We start from the raw sequence: 18,154 nt of genomic DNA, 5'->3' as shown, positions 1-18,154 counted from the left end.
TCTTCCGTCAACGTATCTTACCAAGATAAAAGAAACAAGACAAAATAGAAAACAAATTTTATTGAATGAACAGAAGTCCAAAAGTCTCCCTCCCATTTTTGGTTAACAATAGCATCAACCTACAAAAACCCTGCATTACGTGACAAATCATTTTATGTAAAAAATAAAAATCCTTGAGCAGGTATGAATGTCTGCACACAAAGTTACAACCATCGAGATGCATTTGGGCGAACAATTGAATAAACCAGAAAGAAAAGGAAAAAAAAAAAAAAAAAAAAAAAGACTGCACGTGGACACCCGAAAAGACATGGATTGTTTGCTGGCATAGAGGTATATCATAAGGGCTGCCAGCAGTTTTGGGCACTTGCATCACCTTCATACAAAATTAAGAGAGCAGCACAAAAACAGCAGCAGTTTTAAGACTGAACAAGGAAAAGAATTGCCAGCAGAACACTCCGTTCAGCCAGCTCATTGGGCTCAGGTTAAATGCAGCTTTATAAAACTGATTTTCACAAGTTTGTGTTACGCAGTCACTGCTCACCAGAGCTCACAGGATAGGAAACCTGCTACTGTATCCACAGAGCAAAAGCAGTAAATGACCCTCTTCAAACCTTCCTTGCCACCAGCAATTCTTCTCAGTCTAAAACAGGTATCTCACTATGGGAAAAGTAACTGGGATCTACCTACAAAACACCATTATCTGACTCAGAGAATTCTACTGACAACTAGATTGAGAATATACATTCATTTTGTTAATCTGACAAGGTTTTCTAACCTATGTAATTTCTTTCTTTTCACTGGATATCAGCAGCCTTAAAATGGAATGCTAAAAAGGAAGGCAAATGTTTACTTTTATCCTTATACCATATGCAGTATAAGCCTTTTTATAAAGTCATATAGTACATTTTCATGCTTCTGAATATCAAGTATTTTCAATGAAATCTGTTGCATTGGCTAATTTCAATCTGCTGTTTTATTCTCACAGATCAGGATATAATATAGTCATTTCAAAGTAAGTGATTGATTTAGCTGTCATATCTGCTTTTGATTACAAAAGTACAATAATCTGTGCTTATCTGTCAGTTCATGTATCAGATGCCATCCACTGCAACCGTATAATTCATAACTGATCTAAGGATTACAAAGCTGTATTTTATACCATATTTTCTATTCATATGTATCCTAGGACTAATAAACCCCTACTCTGTGTTGATTAAAACTGACTTTGATGTATAAACTCTATTACCTGAAGTTCATTCTAATCATCTCCATCATAATCATTATAGCTCTGATACCCGCTGTTCCTTCTCTCACGAAGACTAGATTTTTTCCATGTAGACTCTGGATGGAAACCAGCACTGAAAGATCGACCCAGTCGTCCATGTTGTTTTTTAGAGATATTGTCTTCACTTTCAGATTTGGCAATACCTTGTCCTTGTGTTAGGGATTGCTTATCCTGTCTGACACTTCCAAATGGAATATTCCAAGGACCAAATCTTTGCCAGTTAAGTCTCTGAAAGGCGATGATGCAATGAAGATTTCCTCCAACCTAACAAAATTTAAAAAGTTCTTTGTTATAAATTACAAATGTGCTTTTGTGCTTAAGTAGATATTTGAAATAAAGATATTCTCAGGTAACAGAATTCTTTAAAAATAAATCAATCAATCAGCAACAAACAAACCAACAACTATAGCAACACAAAAGCATACCCACAAAACAAAAAACTTTGCTCAATCAATTCTGATAATTTCCCAGAGGTGCTGGAATGGGCAGTTGAGTCACCATCCCTGGAAGTGTTCAAGAAATGTTTAGACGTATTACTGTTTTAGTGCCAAAATATTGGTGGTAGGTGGACAGTTGGACTAGATGGTCCTGGAGGCGTATTCCAGCCTTGGTCAGTCTATGATTCATCTGTTTTCTTTCTTATCTTTTTAAATAATCCACTTCATTCTTCATGGTTTAGTACAAACTATCGCTAACACAACCTATGTTCTGTTAGTGCTTTTATTTTCCAGCCATCTTCACACAAATTGTCTGTTCTGGTCTCTTGTCATCATGCTGACACCATCTTCCATATCACCACATTTCAAGTAATCTCTCCAGCATATTATGTCAGACTTTCAACCTGCAAATTAAAAAGAGTCCCCTCTCCCACACACAAGATAGAAGCTTATCTATAGAAAGAAATACAGTAATATATATAGTTACGATACATAAATAATACATAACAATAAATAAAGTTAACAGATGCACATGTATTCTTCTGTCTGATACTCTACCGTATTTTCTTTCCAGACTACATGGAGCATCAAGAGGATTCAGAGGATCAGTCTATAATTTATCTATAGAATATTTCCATACTTGCTGCAGCTTCATTTTAAGCCAACAAAGGTTAAATATTTTTACCAAACATATGGTATAGGCAGACAGCCTAGCATATGCCAGGTTACTGTTAAATCATGTCTTGTTCTGCAAGTAAACATTCATGACTGCATGTGAGTACGCACACTTGACTTTTTCCTTCTGCAATCACTTCATAAAAAGTTTTTAACTGCTTAAGTATGAACAGGTTTGCCAAAATTTATCACAAATTTTCTTCCTTCTAAATAGCATTTGCCTTACCTTCTTTGTTTTCCGATGCTGCAGTCCTCTCTCTAGGTGTCGAATATCTAGGTACTCTGGATTTTGGGTGTTTAGGTCAGTGACAATATCTGCCCACCTACAAAATAAGATTACTACTCTGCTGAGAATTTGAAGCCTCAAAACCATGCTCCTCCTTTACACACAGAAGAATAGAAATCTGAGGTTTTAACCAGTCTTACAAGAAATTTAAAGATAAACAAATGTGTAAAATATAAACACCTCTGTATTAGAGACATCAAGTTAGATATAAAAACTTAATTTTTTTAAATTGAAGCATTCACAGATATTGTATTGCTCTTAGTTAATAGCTTCCAAAACGAATAATTGCATCAAAAGTCATTTGTTGTGTTGCTTGCCAACTCACCAACTTTTTGAAAGGAAGAAGCTAAATGTACTTTTGGCAAAGAGAAAAGTTCCTTTTACTGTATCATACCTTTTGCTGTTGCATTGCATTTCAGTCAAATCCTTGTTTTCCTCATCCATTAAATGTTTCTACTAGACAGTTTTACCCATAACCCACACTTCCATTCTGTTCAAGTCCCACCTCTAATTCAATCATTCCCCATCTACTCAGCTCTTCACAATTTCATAGCTCTTTCTAGACCAGTGCAAATAACTATCCCTGTATTTTACACATCTTTATGTCTATATATCACTTTTTCAGTTCTTCAAACGTCAAATTACACATTTCTCTTTTATATCACCTTCCAAGTTCAGAAAACAGATTTCTGTCCCAACCTTTTTCCCCATCCTACCTAATACACAGAACTTTTTGCTAGCTCTTGGTGGGACTGAGGAATTACTGGTTTTTTACCATGGTGACATCTATTGTATTAAATGAGTTTGCATTTCCCATTTGTAGTTCATACACCACAGGACAATGTTTGTCAGTAGGATGCATAGGATTATGCTTCTCAATAAAGGAAACACATACATAGTGTGATTTTTTTGTTTTGTTGCACTTAATCTCAGCAGTCCAAAACATGCAGCTATTCACAATTGTGGACAGTCACATCACAAACCAAGAAAAAGACAAACTGAGTTTTAGGTACTCAGATTGATCCGTCTATCTATATCAGATAAGCTCTTTCAAAATAACTGAGAGAATAAAGAAAAGAAAAAGTAGTTCTGTGACTTCCTTGCCCTCCCAGCAGTTCTTTTCCTAATTTATTAAATAAACCCTACTGCATAATAAACTGGCCTGCATGGCAGAGCATATTTGTTAAAATTTTTGTTTTGGCTAAGGAACTTCTTTCCTGAGAAATAGTATTCTTTTGCACTGTTCTCTCCTTCCAGATATTAATACTAAGCTCTACAAAATAGAACATCAAATAAAGCTGAGAAAACTGTTTAACAGTTACATTTGCCATGATGAATTAAATCAAGGAAACTTCAATACAGAACCCTCTAGCTGTCCTAGTCTGTGCAACTAGTTTACTCACCAACTTCTTACAAACGAGACCTCACCATGAATATATTGGTTTTATGTATGCATAAACTAATGATGCAGCAGATCACAGGCTGTACCTACATCTAAACTAGATCTTGAGACGTCCAGTGCTCAGTCAAGGTTCACACAGCCTATAAATCACATCTGATATGGTTGCAGGCACACTACGTGTCTTCTCTGCCTGACTAATATGCTGTCACATCTAAGAGAAACAGACTTTGGTTTTCCTCTGTCCTGCCACATCTAAAATTGCAAAGCTAGCCCCGAAGTCAAGATGAAGCTTCCCATTAAAGCAACCGCTTCACTTAAAACTACAGTATATTCATTCAGTAGAAATGAATTCAGCAGAAAAGTCTGTATCTCCTAAGGACCACTAACATACAAATTGCTTGCTCTTTAAAAATGCCTAACTTGAAAATTCTTATGAAATAACATACCTTTTACAGTGTATTGTTGGATGTTTTCTGCTCGGCTCTCCAATTAAGATCCAGTATTCTACTTCTTGCTGCAAAACACGACCTCTGTTCAATAGAAGATATAATGCTAGTAAGACTTACTGTGCATACTAAAAAGGAAGAAAGATTAAAATACCCATATAAATTACAATGTTATATATATCTAAGCAAGACAGAAATACTACTGCTTACTATTCAGAGAAAAGACAGATTTTCAAAATTGCTTTACTCAGTTGAAAGGCAATCCAGTGTAAGATCTAAATATAAACATACCTACAAGAATACAAGAGTTGTGATGAGCCATGTGAGAGGGGAACAAACACTTTACCCCCCAGTTTTGACAGAGCCATCAATTAGCTCCTTCCACCATTTTTAAACTACAGCCCCTCAACAGTTATTATTAAAAGAAATAGGGCAACATATAGAAAAATAACTCCTAATGTTAGTCACTTTATCCTGAACACCTAACCTATAAAAACAAAGCAAACCAAGCCCTCAACTGATACTAATTCACATTTGCGAGCAACTTTCCAGAAATTCATGGCCTGTAGTAACTGTTTCAGGAAAAGTTCGTGACAGGCATTAGGGCAGACAGATGAGATACATAGCCCTGTGACTTCCCCGTGTGTAATTATCCAATGAAAAGCTACTTCAGTTTCAACAGTAACAAAAGCTGACATTTTTCCTGCCTAGGTAATAAACAGTATACGGCCTTACTGCTTGCAACTATTTGCTTACTTATTCCTAACATTCCCTGTAAAGTAACAATGTACTCCATCATCCCACACTTGGTAAACTGAGACACAGGATAGATTGACTTACCTAAAATCACAACGGAAGTCTGTGGTTGAACTGGGAACTGAACCCAGGTCTCCCGAGTCCAAATCCAGCAACCTAAGATCATAGGAAGTCTATGGTTGACCTAAGAACTGTCTTCTAAGCTCAGCCTAGCAATCTATCTACCCATTTCACTTGAAGCTTAAAGGTCTTTTAGTATTACAGTTAATCAAAAGTTTTTCTATAACTAGAAAAACCTTTTCTAGTTATATAACTAGAAAAAAGTATACAAGAATTACTACCAAATCTAATGCCAGCACCTCTGGGGTACTAACATGATTTTTCAGAGCAAGATGTTAGAAGACAGAAAGAAAACAGGATGCTCCTATGGTTTGAGCCCCAGCCTAAAATAAGACTGTAAAAGCTCCTTGAATTCATTACTTCATATTACATCTTTAGGAGAGATCTGTTGTTAAGAAAAAGAAATCCGATATTGACTTAAAAACAATAACCGGAGTGACTGAGAATCCATTTCAATCATGGGCAAAATACTATAATCACTGCTTTTGTTCACTACTAAGCAACGTAAACTCAAACTAGATTTACAAGGCATCAGAAATTTCCACTCACTGGATCACACCACTTTTTTTTTAACTGCACTTTCAATCTAATTTGCACATTTTATTTATTACTTTAACTCCTTTGTTCTTCCAGTGCATACTCTTAGTAAGTGATGGAGTAAGCAAGTCATTAACTGTTTAGTAATCTTAAGTAGATTAATGTGCTGAACTTCAAACTGGGCCACCCTTGTCACCACATAGCATGTCAGTGTATGAAACTTCAAAAAAAAGTAAAAATAAAAGCATGGGAAAAAACCCACAACCACCTTATATATTCTTTTGTTCATATACTGATGAGGGAATTGAATGCAACCTCAGGAAGCTTGCAAATGGCAGCAAGTTGGGAGGAAGTGTTGATCTACCCGAGAGTAGGAAGGCCCTATAGAGGAATCTAGAAATGCAGGATCAACAGGCTGAGGCTAATTGTATGAGCTTCAACATGACCGTGTGCTGGGTCCTGCACTTTGGTCACAGCAACCCCCTGCAACGCTCTGGGCTTGAGGCAGAGTGGCTGGAAGGCTGTGTGGAAGAAATGGACCTGGGGGTGTTGATAGCCAGATGAACATGAGCCAGAAGTGTTCCCAGGTGGCCAAGAAGGCCTACAGCATCCTGGCTTGCATCAGAAATAGATAAGCCAGCAAGACTAGGGAGGTGGCTGTCCCTCTCTACTCAGCATTACTGAAGCTACACCTCGAGTGCTACGTTCAGTTTTGGGTCCCTCACTACAAGGAAGACATCTGAGACCCCAGAGTATGACCAGAGAAGGGCAATGAAGCTGTGAAGGGTACAGAGATCAAGACTCGAAAGGAACATGTGTGGGAATCGGGATTGTTATTCTGGAGGAGGCTCAGGGGAGACACCATCACTCTATAAAGTTACCTGAAAGGAGGGTGTAGCAAGATGGGGATTGGCCTCTTCTCCTAGGTAACAGTGATAGAATGAGAAGTAATGGCCTCAAGTTACACCAAGGAAGTTTCAGGTTGGATACTGGGAGAAATTTATTCTCCAAAGAAGTGGTGAGCCATTGGAACAGGCTGCCCTGGGCAGTGGTGGAATCACCATCCCTGAGGCACATGGTTTAGAGGACGTGATGGTGATGGGTCACCAGTTGAACTAGATGATCTCAGTGGTCTTTTTCAGCTCTATGACTATAGAAATTTTCATTAATCCCTTGGTTACAGCCTTACATTGGGAACAGATTAGATTCGGGTGATTATGCTTTATTGCACCATACAGCTACCACTCTAAATTCTAAAAGCGGAGTTAACATTTCTTCATTTCCTGACGTGACACTACATATTTCAACACAGCCAAATCAAAGACTGGCTGGTAAGCCAAGTACAAGACTGAGGCTCACCTCACACCAGTGACTTACACTCTTCATTACATCTTATTTCCTGCTATTGGGATCTGCTAATTTTGTCAGAGATTGTTTTCTTATGCCCATTGATACCATTACTAAATACTGATCAGCAGATGAACCTTGCTAAAGTGCATCAAGAAAACCTCTGACACATACTGTTCACAACCTGAGACAACCACAACTTAGAGACAGGAATAACAATTTGAGTATGATTCTGCAAATGATGCACAAAGAAGAAAAACTACTCTCAGTATATCATAAAGTAGCAAGTTAATAACATTACAGAGTCTCAGATGAAGTTTGCTAGGGCTGAAAAATGTCAATCTTGAGGAAATTTGTGGTTTTACACAGAATTTAACCTAATGTAAGTATGAATTTCAATGCCATCATTTTCCATTTAAACCTATATATAACTGAAACTCATACTGACTGTTCCACTATTTTATCCTGAGCAATGTCAAATTACTGACAAATCTGAAATTAAAATCATATTTTTATTCTAAAACAATTGTCATATTACATTTTCCCTTCTCTTCAAGAAGTGTTTCAGCACTACAGTAGTCATTTATAAAAGCCAAACATACTATGACAGAAATTTCTTCAAGCTTCTCACCATCCCTCTTTTCAAGATTCTTGGTAACAAATTATTCAGAAAGTTTTACTTATTTTTCTAAGTTTTACACTCTAATTTTGTCACCGTTCTTAGTCAACACTGCAAACATACATAAGCACAATAGCACAGTACTACAAGATCCCCTGTTCTCAAAATAAACAAATATTTGTTTCAGCATTTGCAGATTTCATCATGTCTGCTCCAAAATGGATTAGTACCACTTCAAAGTTTTTTACTTCTAGTCCCTAAGTCATATATGCACTTTCACCTTGCTTTTAAGTCTGTTGTTTTTGGGATTTTTTTTTTTTTTTTTTTCAGACTTGCTAACTGTCCTTCCTGTAAATAACTACTCCATACAAATAGACATCTTTAAGTGATTCTAACTACCACTGATGGGTTTTGTTTAAGTTCTCTCAGTCTAGCTTGCTCAGTTGTTTTTAGCTTTAAATCATTTATTTAAGAATACAGAGTGTTTTGCTAGTTCGGACACAAATGTTTTCACAACATACACAATACCATTAAAGGAGAAAACTGATATCAACTTGCAGTAAGTTTTTCCTGTACATTTCTCCATTAAAATAAGTATAAGCATCCAATCTTACCTATATGCTTTACTAGCTTTTACTGGGGTTGCTTCAAATCCAATTGGACAAAAATAGTGGTTTTGGCAATGGTAGATGTAGGCCATTGATTCATCTTTCAGTCCACGCGTTAGCTTTGCAAGGGCCCCCACAGCTACAAAAGAAAGTTGATGTTACAGCTCAGAGTGCTTTCGATCCAGCATAGCATATTCAGCAACAACAAAGCTGTACTTCCTACTACAAAATAGTTACATCACTTATTTTAAATTAAAGTATGTGCTCTGACAGGGACATGCAAAATAACGTTGATTCAAAACTTTTGACCTAGTGTTTTATTTCTGTCTTGGCACAAAAAAGTTAACATCTTCCACAGACTGTGCTAAGGAAATGGAATATAAAGTCTGCAAATACATCAAAATCATACCACCTCTCAGAGTGAAAAATCTCTTCAGAATATCTAACCTAAATTTCCAATGTCTTAGTTTAAAACCATTCGCCCTTGTCCTATCATTATCATGGTATACAACCATCACTACCAATGAATACAACTTCAGAAAATTATTTTTAGAAGCACAAAACGTTTAATTATTATATTAATACTCTGATGCTGTACATTCTAAATCTTTATACAGAGATTTCCAAAATGTTGAAATAATAATTAAAAAATTGCTGCTTCTCCAGTATTACAGAAAGCGCAGCCAGGAAACCTGGCTACTTTAAAATTCTACAGACAGGATATTTGATAGCTTACCTGAAACAGAAGCACTAAATAATTTGCCCTGCCAAATGCAGTACATTGCAGATTTTTTTCAATTTAGATACAGTAAGGTGAATGCTTTAGGATTAGCTACTTACCGGTTTCTCCAGCTGTCTTGTTCTTTCCATGAGGTTTATAAAGAACATATGAGCAACCCTTGATATGGAAGTGATCATTTATTTGCCTAAACCATCTGAAACAATAAGTTTAAAGATTGCAGTAACTCAACAGTTATTAAATGCAATTTTATTTTTTCTCACTTCCCTGCTTGACAGTTTAGAAAAGAAGTTACAGGGTGCTACTAAGTACCTGTAACACTAGTGTATGGACTGCAAATTACCACAACACAAACAAATCATTCTAGGAAGGTAAATAAATACTGAGAGCTTTCTCCTTTGCTTTTTCAGACCCTTTATGGAACGCATAATCAGCAAAGCGTTGGATTTAGGAATGTTAGCCCTATTCTGTTCATGCCAGTTGCACCTAATTTTCAGTTATTCAGCCTTCAGAAAGGCCTAACCTCTGTATTGCCAAGTTCCAGCCATGATTTGTAAGGCACACAGTGGGAATCTTCTAAAACATTAGAAGACAAGAGACTTCAATAGGACTTCCTGCATATCACACTGGGCTTCTGTCATGTTCCCAAAGCATTACATGAGTCCAGTGCCAGAACTCCTCACAACAGCAAGTGACAGCAGGTCTGTCTCAGATATTCACTTCATCTTGCAACGCTAGAGGATTCAAATTCATATTCCCCCAAGATAATATCTCAATCACAAAATTATGTTAGGCTGGGTTTGTCTCTCAGCCCTCCTGTTTTCCAGTCAGCCATATGTTTAAAAATTATTTGTCTAGGAAAAAACACTAAAAAAGTGCTTTTCTGTAGCATTTAGGGCACTCACAGGCAAAAAGAAAGAAGAACGCCAAGTTACACTTTCTGCTGTACAGACTGTTAACATAAAGTGGCAGAATGTACTCTAAGCTTGTTCTGTAAGGATTGACATATTCCTAAGAGATTAAAAAAAAAAAAAAAAAAACAACTGGGTCTGAGTCTTCTCAGTCAGAGAAGGAAGTTCTCACGACACTTCAATAATCTAGACAGTATGCCACTATTTAAGAACAGACTGCTGCCACGTTTTCAAATCCAGCACCCACATTCTGTGACAAATCATACACACTGCCTTTAAAGAATATCAACTAGATGAAATATGATTCACAGACCTATTAAGAAAACTGCAAAATTTTTCAATCTTACACAAAAATTTTTCAGTCTTTGGCATGTGGGTAACACACCAAGGCCTTTTCAAGACGTTCAAATCTCATAGTCTTATTTAATTGTGAAAGATTTTCTGAGTTCCATAAAACAAAGAAAGGGCATAGATTTTAGACCTTACTCCTCAAGATCAGAAAGCAGCAGAGCAGAAATAAGAGAACTTAAAAGTCCAGGACTTCTGTGACTTCAGCCCTATCTTTCCCCCTCAAACTCATCCTGAAGAGTTCTGCTGCAGCAAAGCAACAAATTAACTCAGCTCATTTTGAAGTCTCAATTTTATTTTTTTACATAAAGCTACTATTAAAACAAGTGTCATTTCAGGCTGCTTTAATGATACCAATAAGCACTTAACAAGCATTTTCAAAAACAGGAAAATGAGAGCCAATAAATTTCCTAACCAGAGAATTTTATTCACTGAAGCGCATCCACTAATCAAACTGAATTAAAAAAATTAAACATTTTAATTTATGTTCTCATGATCTGTGTAACATCACATCATAGATAACAGCTATTACAAAAACTCTTCACACATTCCCAGAGCACCCATGTATGCTCTGCTGCTCTATGATCTAACATACGCCAGTCACAACTTCTTTCCTTTCTTAATAAATGAATTGCTTCTATATCTTTAGGTGTTTTAGGTGATTTAGTTTATACCATGTTAGTTTTCCATGTAATAACTATTTGGCTGCATCAAAAGAACTGAGCATACCTCATTAAAGTTGTATTTCCAGTGAAGGGACCAAACCTAATCTCCTCAAATGGGGGTTGAAAACCCAATATATGCAAAGCTTCTTCTTGAGTAATAGGTGGTAAACTGAGGGAAAAAAAAAAAAAAAAAAAAAGTTTTATTTAATAAAGTAATTGACACCACATTTTAGATTCTCTAGAGGAAAATGGGTGTCCATGTGTGACTCACCTGCCAGCCCCCAGTGTACTATACAAGAAATTCCAGCAAGACACTAATGAAGAAATTCCACAAGAAGTCTTGTACTGAGGTCGACTAATACAATACCTAAATCAACAGCAACAACAAATGCATCAGTAAACATTCTTGATCCAGTTACACATACGAGCAACGTGAACTTCTTTGCTTTGTGCCATGCCATTGAGGGACCAGGCTACACTAAATCTTTTACTTCACTTCTACAGAAAAGCATATCCTTTCAGGAAAAAAAAAAAAAAAACAACTAATAAATTCACTAATGCTTGTCAGATATTACTACCCCATCTCATAAAAAGTAGCTAAATTTCTAACAGCCCTACAGAAGTTCTGTACAAATGATCCTGTAAGATATACAACAAGTTCTATACACGTTTTCTAAAGATACAGATTTTTAATAAACTGCATTTCCAACCATTTGCCAGTAAATGACATTCTGGGTTGCAGATTCTCTAGTCTAATTCCAACTCCCTGATGTAAGAGACATATGGTAAGAACCAGATGAATTCATTAAATTAACTGTGTTCACACAGTATACAAAGACTGTATAGAATTGACAGATTTTTACCTAGCATTTCAAACTTAAAAGAAAAATAAGTACTATACTTGAAGTTAGTTTTTGCCTGACCTTGCCAGTGAACCTCCATTGCTTTAAGCACTTAACTTCCACATAAATTGATTCCAGATTAAAACAAAAAGTTGTTTACAGAAATGAGAAAAGCTTTAGGATTTCTGCAGATGAGAAGCTCTCATTCTTTCCTTCTTTCAGAAAGTATGAGATTTAGAGTACACATGCTTAGCGCACACAGTCTATGCAGTCTTTCTAGTAAAATACAATTAAGAGATTTTTAAGATGTTTTAGATAATAAGCAACAGTGTTTACCAACAAACTGCATGAGGATAATCTTAAATACATGTCATAAATACTACCATCTTCGAAGGTCCAACACTTTCCTTTCCTTCACATCTTCAAGAGCAGAGAGTTGAGGGCACTCCTTGTACTGTTTGCTTTTTTTGTCTGAGGACTTTTTCTTTGCCACTTGTTTCTTCATGTTGCCTGTGAAGAAGATTTCAGAAACAAATTAATACCTTGCTTACCTTTTATATCTTATTCCTTAAGTACTGTTAGAAATAGCACGCACCTCAAACAACAGATGCTGGCCGTGTAATTGCAAACTGGGACTAAACACTTTGATGAAGGGTCAAATAGCCAATCAAGACTTTCAAAGGGCCTGTAAATACTGAAGAACCCATTTGCTACATAAGAAACTTTTTTTTTTTTTTTTTTTTTTTTAAGAGAATTAAAAATGATCTGCTCAACTAATCTGAGAAAGCAGTCAATCTGATTACTCTCTGAGTTACATCAGCTGTCCCAGAAACACATTCTCTGAAAGCTGAAAATATGTTGCCAGACTAACAGACAGCCTAACACAAACTTCCCATCACATAACATTAAATGTATAGGAAAATATAATTAAACATTTGCTTTTCACAGCCAATCTATATATATATAATCTATATATATATATATATATATATATATATATATATATATATATATATCTCCATCTCTCTCTATCTCCGTAAGTATATATATATTTTTTTACTTTACTTTTCACAATCAGCTACTCTTTCTGATGAAAGCTTACGGGCAAAGTCAGAGAGAATAATACATCCTGTTCAAGCCATTAAGGTAGTGGAACAGCAACTGAAGCCACCATATCCAAATAAAGCATACTACATGTATTTTATTTTTGGCTAAATTAACCATCTGGCAAGATGTAATCATTGCTTCTTAATTTTATTTGATGATACTACTTGTACACATTAAAATACAACAGAAATTTGCTAAAAATGTTCACGTTTTGCTAAACTGTGGATATCCACAATGAGGTGGATAATACAGCTATTTAACTAGCTAGTCATCAGGACAAAAAAATAAACAGAAGGAAAAAAAAAGAAGCTACAGGCAGCTGTAGGTAAGCAGAGGGATTACAAAACAAAGAAAACCATGCAGATATGGGTGCTTGATTCACAGCTGCAATCTGAGAGAAAGAACACAGGTGGCAGTAAAGCCAGTTGTAATGGAACTGGCTCCTTAACACCGTATACATACAGAGAATCAAAACATATACAATTTTGTTACAGAAACAAACTGCTCTCCTAGATACCTATAATGATCTTATTTTCTTCTTATAATGAATAAAGCACACCTTTAATTTCCAAGCATACCTCTGCAGTACCTGGCAACAATTCAAGTGACAAAATTGTATTTAACAGGCAAAAATAAACACTGCAAAATTCATCAGATTCTACTAACCAGAGCCACCAAAGCCACCACACACAGTTAAGAACAATCCAGTCTTGTTTGATGGCCACTTACATTTGGCTTTCACTCCTCCTACCTCACTCTCTCTTTTGCTGATGAGCAAGTTGTTTGAAATGATGTACAGGCTCTCCTGTAGCATTCCATCAAGAAATACATGTTTCAACCATGCCCCTTCACAAGCAAGTTCTGAAAAGCAACTCTTCCTCTACCACTCACACATCACCATCTCACCTGCTTTGTTTTTATGATTCGCAGTCACGCTGTTGAATTCTGATTTGTCAATTTCCCATGCCAGCGGAAGCTTTCCAAGGCTGCCAGACAAGGTTTCCAAGTTAGCATCTTCACTGTAGATTATCTCTGAAGCACCAGTTTGAATGCCCAGCAAGCTAGGTGTGTTATTTCCAACATTTAAGGCAGCACTGCCTGACAGGCAGGCACTAACTGAAGCACTTGGGCTTTTACAAATAGATGTTACTCTGTTTAAAAAAGCATAGTCTGAGCAAATGGTATAAAATTTCTCTCGTGTATGAGTCACAGGACATCCCCATGGGTAATGTCCATCTCCCCTGGACACCAAAGAAACAGTTGAGGCATCTGAGATGCAGTACGACTTTATAGGATCACGAAGAGAAGCTTCTGAGGATTCCTTCCCAGGTTTCTTTTCAGTGTTTCCATTGTTTCCAGAACCATTCTCCTTTTCATCTTCTGAGATGTGAGGCATTGAATAATATTGGAAGTGTCTTGTACTGCAAGGAATGGTTTTGTCTATTTTTAATTACCACATAGTTTGCAACGCTGCCTCCATTGCTACTGCAAGCTGAGGTATCTGAAAGAAAACAAGAGGTCGCAGTCAACTTAAAAACGCACACCAGGCTTATTTCTAAACACATATCCCAACAAACCTGAAACATCTTTCAAGATACACCCAAACACACATCGTGTCTTCTCCTAAACATCGCCAGAATTCTAGAAATTGTACTTTTTTTTTTTATATTATTGCTGAAGCATCAACTGCACATGCTATAGTGATGCTATGATGACAACATCATGAGTAAATACACGTATAATTGTGCCTGATCATTTCTGCTCCTTTAAGGGCACAACATCTCTCATGGATATAGCGTAAAACAACTTAAACAAATGGACAAATCACAAACAAACATAAGGTCACTGAATTTGGAAGAATTCTGCATAGTTCTCAGGCAAGCAAAGCTTAAGCTTACATGGCCGATTACCTCTGCTTATTGCAAACTGCCAGCACTGGAACCAGCCAGTTCACTGCTTTTCTTATACAACTACGAAGGGCTCCCTTTTATTTTCAGCGTGCCTGTCATTCTTCAAAAAGTGCAGAAGAAAAGTGCCAGGTTTTGTTGATAGCTAAGAATTCTCAAAACCTAATTTATCAGGCTTTCAATTATCAGTCTTTAACAAGCAAGTCGGTTGCATTTGCTATGCATCATGTCAGCAACTCACACGTATGAGCACAAACACGCTCCACAGACGGAAACCCTGCATCAGGCAGGAGCTGAGCTCCGCTCCGCACCCCCACGTCTGGTCACGGAGCGCAGCCGACAGCGTTCGAGCCCTCCCGTGCCACAAAACGCGCCCGCAAACAACCGCCGGCGCTGCCCTGCAGAAGGCAGCGACACAACCGCAGCGAGGCCGCGCCGCCTCCACTCGGCTCCAGAGCTAACAGCCGCGAGCGGAAAAGGACGGGCCCACCGCGGGGCCGGGGCTCGCCGGAAACGCCCGCTGCACAGAGGACAGAGGGCCAAAGAGGGGAAAGGCCGTGAGGCTGCGGCAGTGCGGCCCCGGCCCGTTACCTGCGCGGCGCCCGCCGGAAACAAACGCAATGCGCGACGCGGAGGAGGGGGGGGGGGGGGAAACCACGGCGAGCGCCCACCTGCGCCCCCGCCGCCCCTCGCCTCCTCGCACCGCCGCCGCCGCCGTCGGGCGGCACCACCTGCCGCATCACGCCGGGGGGGCAGATTGCGGCGTCCTCGCTGCTGATGCCGCGAGCTTTTGAGGCTAGCACGGCGGAGCCGCCCGCGTGTTTCCCGGAGGAGCATCGGCAGAGCCTCGGTGCCGGAGAGAAGCGCCTCCGCAGCTCCGGTTTCCCCCCGCCGTCCCCCGGGTTTGCGCCCTCGTGGTCTCGTCCGGTGGAGGCCGCTCGCCTGTGCTTGAGCTCAGAAGTTGGGTTGCGGCCTCGCGGCCTCCTGCTGCCCTAAGACAGCATCGGTTTGAAGTGCAGCATGCTGATGGCGAGCCCTTGTCTCAGTCTTACAAAGCAGCCAAATCTTCACATCTCAAAGTGTAGGAGCATAAACCAGCCGTGGGTTCCTGCTGTGAGCCAGGTGCAGACATCCAAGTCTGTCCTTTTGTTCCAAGCTCCTGCTAGTTCTCTCTGGCTGCAGTGAGATCAGCGCAGCACAAATGTGACTGCAGTGCCTCGAGAAAACTGTACAAAAGATTTTCAGAAAGCGGTGTCTGGAGGTGCTGGAAATATTTCACATAACAGAATTGTAGGGGTAGAATGGACAGGACCCTACAAAGAGGAGGGCAATCAACTCTTTGAAAGGGTTGATAGCTGCAGAAGAAGGGGAAATGTTTTTAAGTTGAGGGAGGGAAGATTTAGGTTGGATGTCAGGGGGAAGTTCTTTACAGAGAGAGTGGTGAGGTGCTGGAACAGGCTGCACAGAGAGGTTGTGGATGCCCCGTCCCTGGAGGTGTTCAAGGCCAGGTTGGATGGGGCCCTGGGCAGCCTGGTCTAGTATTAAATGGGGAGGTTGGTGGCCTTGCCTGTGGCAGGGGGGTTGGAGATTCATCATCCTTGAGGTTCCTTTCAACCCTGTGATTCTGTGATTCTGTGACATATGGAGATCATCAAGTCCAACGCAGTGCTAAAGCAGTTCCCTACAGCAGGTCACACAGGAAAGCATCTGGGTGGGTCTTGAATTATCTCCAGAGAAGGACACTCCACCACCACTCTGTTCCATTGCGCTGTCATCCTCACAGTAAAGTTTTTCCCTGTATTCTTATGGAAATTCCTGTATTTCAGTTTGTGCCTATTGCCCCTTGTTCTGTTGCTGCACACCACTGAAAAGAGTCCAGTCCTGTCCACTTGACTGCTGCTCTTCAGATATTTATCAACAGTGATAAGATCCCTTCTCAGTCTCCTACAGGCTGAGCAGTCCCAGGTCTCTCAGCCTTTCCTCATAAGAGAGATACTGAAGGCCCCTAACCATCTTTGTGGCCCTCCACTGGACTCTCTCCAGAAGTTCCTTGTCTTTCTTTCACTGAGGAGCCCGGAACTGGATACAGCACTCTGGATGTTGACTCACCAGCGCAGGGTAGAGGGGGAGAATCACCTCCCTTAATTTAATTCCTTTTTTTTTCGTGCAACCCAGGATACCTCTGGTCTTCTTAGCAGTTACTGTATTTTCAACATACAGTGACTCTGAAGATGTGAATTCAGGGGGAGGGAAGCAGAAAATGGGGCACTGCCACAACTACTTTAAAATTATCTATACTACAATAATATTAGTACCATTAAATGATCACTTACATGGCTTACTATGTACTAGAATAATTAAAAAACAAAAAAAACCAAAACAATAACAAAAAAAAACAGATCATAAGTTACAGCATTTTGCTGAGACAAGATTCAGTGCTACTACAACATAGTGCCCCCAAACCACAGAGCCCTAACGCATGCAGTAGCTTCTGTGAGCAATGCTGCAAATAACTGAACTAAGAATCAAATCTCCAAGGCTAGAGTTAATTGGTGGTTTTCAGTTATTAATTAGAGCAAAGTGGCAGCAGTCTTATAATGTTTGCTGGCAGATCCAAGTTTGCAACAAAACCCGTATCAAATTCAGGATTTTATGTGGCTCCATCCAGAAGCAATGTACCTCGATTGGAGAACAGAATCCCTTGTGTCCTTGCCAGCTGGAAGCCTGTTGAGCCCCAGTTGGCCAACTGCTTTTGAAGGAGTTAAACAATTCTGCCTCCAAAACATTTTTCTCTGAGCCAAATTACAGGCATTAGTATATGGATAGCAGCAGTGTCGGCTTTGCCAGCCAGAACTAAAATTAGCTTGTGTGATTTATTTTACAGCTTGTTTGGGTGCTGACAAATAGTGTCAGATCTGCACACAGACTCCCTGAGCTGTATTTGTATGGAGGAAGAAAAACTGGAGGAGAGAAAGATGGAGGGGGAGGGGAGGGGACAGGGAGGGAAGAGATAAAGTGTGTCACCTTTGCTACACTGCTGCTGTGCTTTCCTTAATGTACCAGTACCTCCTTACAAGAAGAGGCAGTACATTGATTTTTACAGTTATGAAATGTATT

General features: G+C 39.0%; 1 protein-coding gene across 1 annotated transcript; it reads right to left on the bottom strand.

Annotated features, from left to right (window-relative positions):
* Positions 1-45: 45 nt before the first annotated feature.
* On the bottom strand, positions 46-15,509 carry BIVM (basic, immunoglobulin-like variable motif containing). Its single transcript, XM_042866393.1, has 10 exons — positions 15,279-15,509; positions 14,037-14,631; positions 12,407-12,533; positions 11,453-11,548; positions 11,246-11,350; positions 9,359-9,453; positions 8,525-8,657; positions 4,532-4,615; positions 2,624-2,720; positions 46-1,549 (listed from the first exon to the last, which is right to left on the bottom strand). The coding sequence occupies exons 2-10, from the start codon at positions 14,524-14,526 to the stop codon at positions 1,259-1,261; spliced, it is 1,518 nt and encodes a 505-aa protein (XP_042722327.1). The 5' UTR covers positions 14,527-14,631; positions 15,279-15,509; the 3' UTR covers positions 46-1,258.
* Between the last annotated feature and the right edge of the window lie 2,645 nt (positions 15,510-18,154).

Source organism: Lagopus leucura, unplaced genomic scaffold, assembly GCF_019238085.1.
Source record: "Lagopus leucura isolate 7727_CA_CO unplaced genomic scaffold, USGS_WTPT01 Super-Scaffold_100001, whole genome shotgun sequence".
Lineage (NCBI taxonomy): Eukaryota > Metazoa > Chordata > Aves > Galliformes > Phasianidae > Lagopus > Lagopus leucura.
This window is presented reverse-complemented; position numbering and strand designations above follow the sequence as displayed.